The sequence below is a fragment of the Myotis davidii genome, unplaced genomic scaffold (assembly GCF_000327345.1).
Source record: "Myotis davidii unplaced genomic scaffold, ASM32734v1 scaffold17, whole genome shotgun sequence".
NCBI lineage: Eukaryota > Metazoa > Chordata > Mammalia > Chiroptera > Vespertilionidae > Myotis > Myotis davidii.
Window position 1 is genome coordinate 3455958 of NW_006288624.1, and position 5861 is coordinate 3461818.

General features: G+C 51.6%; 1 protein-coding gene across 1 annotated transcript in view; it reads left to right on the top strand.

The window, feature by feature from the left end:
* The window catches only part of ACTN1 (actinin alpha 1), a 99663-nt gene that overhangs the window by 62943 nt on the left and 30859 nt on the right, over positions 1 to 5861 (top strand). Inside the window, exons 4-6 of the mRNA XM_006760789.1 lie at positions 2586 to 2672; positions 4289 to 4376; positions 4877 to 4955. Of these exons, the coding sequence (XP_006760852.1) occupies positions 2586 to 2672; positions 4289 to 4376; positions 4877 to 4955 (254 nt within the window). The remainder of the gene's footprint in view (positions 1 to 2585; positions 2673 to 4288; positions 4377 to 4876; positions 4956 to 5861) is intronic.

Sequence of the window (5861 nt, forward strand, 5' to 3'; positions counted from 1 at the left end):
GGGGACGCAGGGTGCGGGGGGGGGAGCAGCGCCGCAGCCTTCCCTCCCGGAAAGGCCAACAGGCAGCATTATTACCAGTGGACCTTTTTCTAGACGTTAAACAAATTTCCCCTTGTATTCAAAATGCTGTTCATAAAATTTTGTGGCTGCTTTTTTATGCTTTCCATATTACTGTGTAAAGATTTTCCCTAGTCATTAAAAACCCGAGAATGTAATTTTAATGGCTGTGCCAATTATCTGTTTGTTGGGCACAGCTGTGCTCTGTTCCGGGCGGACAGGCCTGCGTTTCCTCTGCCCATCCACCCACTGGTTAGAGTCCTCTAGTGTTCGTTCGTTCATTCATTCATTCATTCATTCAGCAGATACCGACTGAGAGCGTTCCCTGTGCCAGGCACTGTGCTGGGCTCTAAGCAGTGGCGCAAAACAGAAAAAATCACGACCCTCCTGGAGCTTATGTTCTAGAAGGGGAGAGAGAAAACACGCACATACTTACATCAGACGGAGAAAGATGAAGTGAGGAGGCAAGTGGGTGGTCGAGGAAAATTTCCATGAGAAGGTGAAGGGCGAGTGGAGATGTGGAGAGGGTGTGGAGAGGAGAGGGCAGGGAGAGCTGGGGCTGGAGGGGGTGGTGGGGGGAGGGGCCAGGGGCCTTGACTCTGAGTGAGGTGGAAGCCGCGGAGGTTTTGGGCAGAGAGGGATGGGGTCTGGGCATTTGCTCAGGGAGGCCTTGTACTTTGTACATTCACGCGGCTTCTGATTTGGGGCCATGAGAGAGAACCGCACAGCAAGCACCTTCGTACGATGGCCGTATTCTGCGTTTCCGTCTGTGGCGAGGGCTGGATTCCTGGAGGGAGAATTCACTCACGGAAAGTTGAACAGCTTCGAGGTGCTTGCTCCTCTTGCCAGATTATTTCCCAGAGAGTGTTTTTTGTTTTATTTTAGGCTAATGCCCACTTCCAGCCACGGTGTGGTCGCCTTGTTGCCATCAAGGCGTATGTTTGCTTGTTATTTTTTTTTTTTAACTTTGCTAATTTAACAGCTGGGAAAACGGTGTCTGATTTCTTTAATTACAAGTGAGATTGAACATCCTATGAAGGGGTTATTCTATTTCATGCCTCATAAAGTGTCTATTCATGTCCTTTGCCTATTTATCTGTTGTGAATTTAGGCTTTTTTTCTTATCAATTTATATAAACTCTTTAAATGTTACGGATATGAAACCCATTAGAAGTCACAAATGAAAGGGCACTTAAAAAATCTCAAACCTTTAGGAACTGAGTCTCAATGGACTCCCCCATGCCCCCAGCATGCTCTGCAGAGAGCTGGCTGGGGTTGTGCTTGCTCAGGAATATGGTCGCATGGCGCTACAGCTCCCTGTGTCTCTAACCCACGCCCCCCGACTCAGGTCTGGGCCCTGCTGGTGTCTGGGGTCCTGGCAGGGGCATTTAAGGCCCCCATGGGCAGGAAGAGTTACATCCTGTCCCACGTCCAAAGTGGACACGGCCCCTCCTTTGCTCAGCACCCTGTGCAGGCTCCATAGAGCCCCACCCCGGAAGCAGCAGCGATACCCTGTGCCTCCCGTGGCCAGACAGCAGCATGCACATTCCCCTCCCTTCTCTGAATTTCCTTAATGGAATCCACTCTTTTGTTTAATGGGTTTGTGGGAAACAAACTCAAGTGGACATTGGCTCAGGGAACGCTGGAAGTTGCCCCTTCTTATGATTCTATTGCATCTCCCTAAGAACTCGTGTTGCAGGTAGGAACAGAAAAGTCAGATACTCTTTGGGTGCCTCACTCTTCACTGGAGTGCCTCACCACGGGGCCAGGTTTCCGTCTCCTGGTCTGGAAGCGGGTGAGGGTAAGGAGTTTGCATTGGATTGTGAGCTGCTCAAGCCCCAAGACTACCAGTGGCTCCCTGTCTTAGGCGCTTCCAGGCAGGGCTCATTTATGTTTGTGTTGCCTAGTGCAGAAAATATTCATTGGACTTAGAGCATTATTTGAAAAGTAGAAAAAGTGCTGCTTAGACTGAATTTAGTGGGGCATCTCGTTATGGTCTTGCAGCGATTTGGTTTTTTCTCTTATTTAAAAAATACCCAGTGAATGGCCCAATAAGGTTGATGTGTGAGTTAGCGGAGCCTTCAGGGTGGCAGTTTGCAAACCTTCGTTAGGTGGGTGCTCTCTGGGGCCTGCACTGGCGTGAGGCCGTGCCCAGAGGCCCTTAGCTCAGAGCTGCCAGGACATCTGTGGTGGCTTAGAAACCCTCCCACTCTCTGTCAGGCTGGTGGACACCCCTCAGGGTTTAAGTCGCCCCTGTCTCTGTTTCCTTTCCTGATGTACCCAGTAGAATTGACCACTCCCACCTAGTACCCCCAGGACACCCCTAGTCTACCACCTTGTGCCTTTGGGACTCCCCCAGATCAGGTCACCTGTGAAGTGCAATTGCACTAACTTTAGAAAATATACGGACTTCTCTTTAGCAGTGGAACATGTGGTATTTGATTCCCCACACGGTGCACAGAGCCACATGGGTGCTCAGGGGATGCTAACTCTGCCCCTGTACCACCCCTCCTGCTGCTGTTTTTGTAGAAATCGTGGATGGGAACGCGAAAATGACCCTGGGCATGATCTGGACCATCATCCTCCGCTTCGCCATCCAGGACATCTCCGTGGAAGGTAGGCCTGCTCGGTTCCATGACTTCCCCAAGCCCCGCTCCGGGCCTGGCTCAGCCTCAAGGTCTCTCTGGCCTGGGCAGTGGGGTCTGATGGGCCACATCCTGAGCCTCTGACCCATTTCTAGCATCTGTCCTCCCTCCTAGTCCGTAGAGAACTGTTTGAGGTGCTGGTTCCCACAGGCGTGTTGGCGCTAGGGAAACGCCCCACTTTGAGAAAGCACAAGGTTGCTGTGGGGAAGTACATTGGAAACCCCGCTTGGCTCTTGGATTGTTAAATCTTGAAAAGGTAGGGGACTAGCAGCCAGGAGGGCCTGCTGGGGTGGGGAGCGGACCCCACCTCTTCCACTTTGCTCCCACAACACCCTCTGGTGGCCACTGTGTAGACCTGCAAGGGGCCACCACAGGTCAGTGATCTCTACACTTGTGATTCTACATTCCAGCACCCTTTGAGCTATGTGCTCATTTTGTCATAATTTATGTTTATGTATTTCCAAGTGTATTACAAAACACTAAAACAAATGAAAAAAATAAGATGGAGATAATATTTTAAATTAATTTTAAAGGAAATTTAAAGAAATCTTTAAAAGGTTTTTATTCAAAGTAACTTAATGAGAACAGCATGTACTAAATTGCTTTGTTACGGAAATCTTGGCTTGACACCTAGTGATACAGCGATGTGAGGGTCTAAGTTTGGTAGTTAGGGTGGAAGTGGTTAAAAGATGCCCAGAACAGTCACTTAGAGCATGGTTCTTGTTAGTGATGGTAAATACCAATCCATTTTTCAAGCAGCCTTGGTGGATTTGATTTTTTTGGGCAGACTTGTCAGCTCCTATTAAACAGTTATTATTTTAATCTTGTAGCTGACGAACTTGAACTAAGAGTAGAAACATTAGCTTTGCTGATTTTTAAAAATTGTTTGTGCTTGAATTATTATGTTATCTTTGTAGGAATCGTTTAACGTCATTTTAAAGTTTATTTTGTGAATTGAAAGTCAACGAGGTCATCCAGGAAGCCACTTTACTCAGTGCTATAACCTGCAATTCACAGGAGTGAACACATGGGGGCGGTGTGGTTGGCAGCCCTCCTGTTCTGGGAGCTCCTGGGTCCCCTCCAATACCTACCTACCTGCCTTATCTGATAGACATGTGTTGGCTTCACATACACTGACAGAGTTGATCCACGCATTCAATATAAGGAGTCTAGTTTTTAGATGAACACTCGATCTGAATAGGGGTCCCCATGCTTTCTTTCCATATGGCACACACGCTCCTGTCTAGAGATTCCTGAATTTTAGATTTCGTAGACCAATAGGTTGCCCACTTATTTTGTATCGTTACCATTTCTTGGATAGAAGGGAGTGACAGGGTGGTAGTCCGAAAGGCCGCTACCTCAGCATTTCGGTGCGTGCTGCAGCTAGCTCTGCACAGCTTCCTAGCTGGCTTCTGTGTCCGATGACTTCTCGGCCTTTGTCAGCAGCAGGGATCTAGGGGTCTTTGTGGGAACCCTCTATGTGAAGGAGCAGGGACCGGGCCGGCAAGATGGGGCCTCCCACGAGTCGGCGGCCCTCCCACCGCCGAGCCAGCCCCTGATCGCTCTGCCCGCCTTCCCCCTTCACAGAGACCTCGGCGAAGGAAGGGCTGCTCTTGTGGTGTCAGAGAAAGACAGCCCCTTACAAAAACGTCAACATCCAGAACTTCCACATCAGGTGAGTGCCGGGAGCTGAGGGGCCCCCTACAGGACCGAGGCCTGTCCCCCGGGGCCCGCAGGCCCCCTGGGCTGGGTTGGTCTCAGCCCTAGACCAGAGCAGAGGCCCTTGGGGAAGGAGTCACTTTCCATGGGAGGGGAGTACTGCTGACGCTTAGGTGCCCTTCTCCCTGCCAGCGCTGCCGTGGACGCAGCTACTGCCTCATGCGCCCTTGGTGGTGCTCGGGCTGCTGGGGGTTCTGGCGCAGAGCAGACAGGATGGCCGTGGAATAGGGTAGCTGGGATGTAGCAGGTGCATCTCAGCGTGCCAAGCCCCCTGGAGTCTTGACCCCGGCGCCTGGGCGTTGGCAGACAGGAATGTTCCTGCCTATCCCGTCTCCTCTGACTCCCGCTCTGATGGGCGGTGTATCCACCTGCGGGAAAAGGAGACCCTGCTCGGTGCTTTCCCCGCAGTTAGTGTTCCGCCCACTCACCAGCTCGCCCCCTCCTCTCCCCTGGCAGCTGGAAGGACGGCCTTGGCTTCTGTGCCTTGATCCACCGACACCGGCCCGAGCTGATCGACTACGGGAAGCTGCGGAAGGTACGTGTGCTCCCCCGGCCGCTGGTCCCCAGTGGGCAGGGGTGGGCAGGACTGGGCGTGTTCTGAGAGCCCAGGGCCCAGCATGACGGTGTCCGTCTCCTTAGATTAGCCAAGAAGGCAGCCTGTTTAGAAGTAAGAGAAACACACCTTCGCTGCTAAGGCTCCCTCGGTGCCATATGTGCACAGCATGTGTGTGCGTGCCCACACTCACAGCCCACAAGGAAAAGATGACAGCCACCGCAGCCATTTTGTGAGGTGATGGGGTAGTCAGTGGTGTTTCTCCCTCCCATTTCCCTGGTTTTATAAGGTGGATCTGTTACTTTCATAATTTAAACTACTGCACATTCTTCGAGTCACTTATCCGAGCCGTGTCTGAGGCTTGCTGTGCAGTCCTGGGCAGGTTCCCACGATGGGTTTGGTCTCCCTCAAACCTGAGGTGTGGCTGCAAGGTTTTCTGGAGTCTGTGTGTGTGTGTGTGTGTGTGTGTGTGTGTGCGCGCGTGTGCGTGTGTAGGGGGGGACACTCAACCACTGAGCCAAGCTGGGAGCTGTGTCTGTAGCCTCGTGCTGGTTCTTAGTGTCTGTGCTGGTAAACAGATGCTGGCCTAGACCTTGGAGACTGTACTTACCAACTCCCTCTCCGTCCATCCCGTGCCTCAGCCACGTGGCACAGGCATCCTGGGAAAGGCCACCCTGGAGCCCTCCCTGTGCCCCCAATTGATGACCTGGCTCTCGGGTTGGAATGTTGTCAGTCTGCACTTGAGTCTCTTGGCAAGGCAGCTCCTAGGAATGACCACTCTTGTGTTTTCTTTTTTTCAGAGAGGAAGAGAGAGAGAGAGAGAGAGAGAGAGAGAGAGAGAGATAGGTGGAAACATCATTGATGAGAGAGAATCATTGAATCATTGAT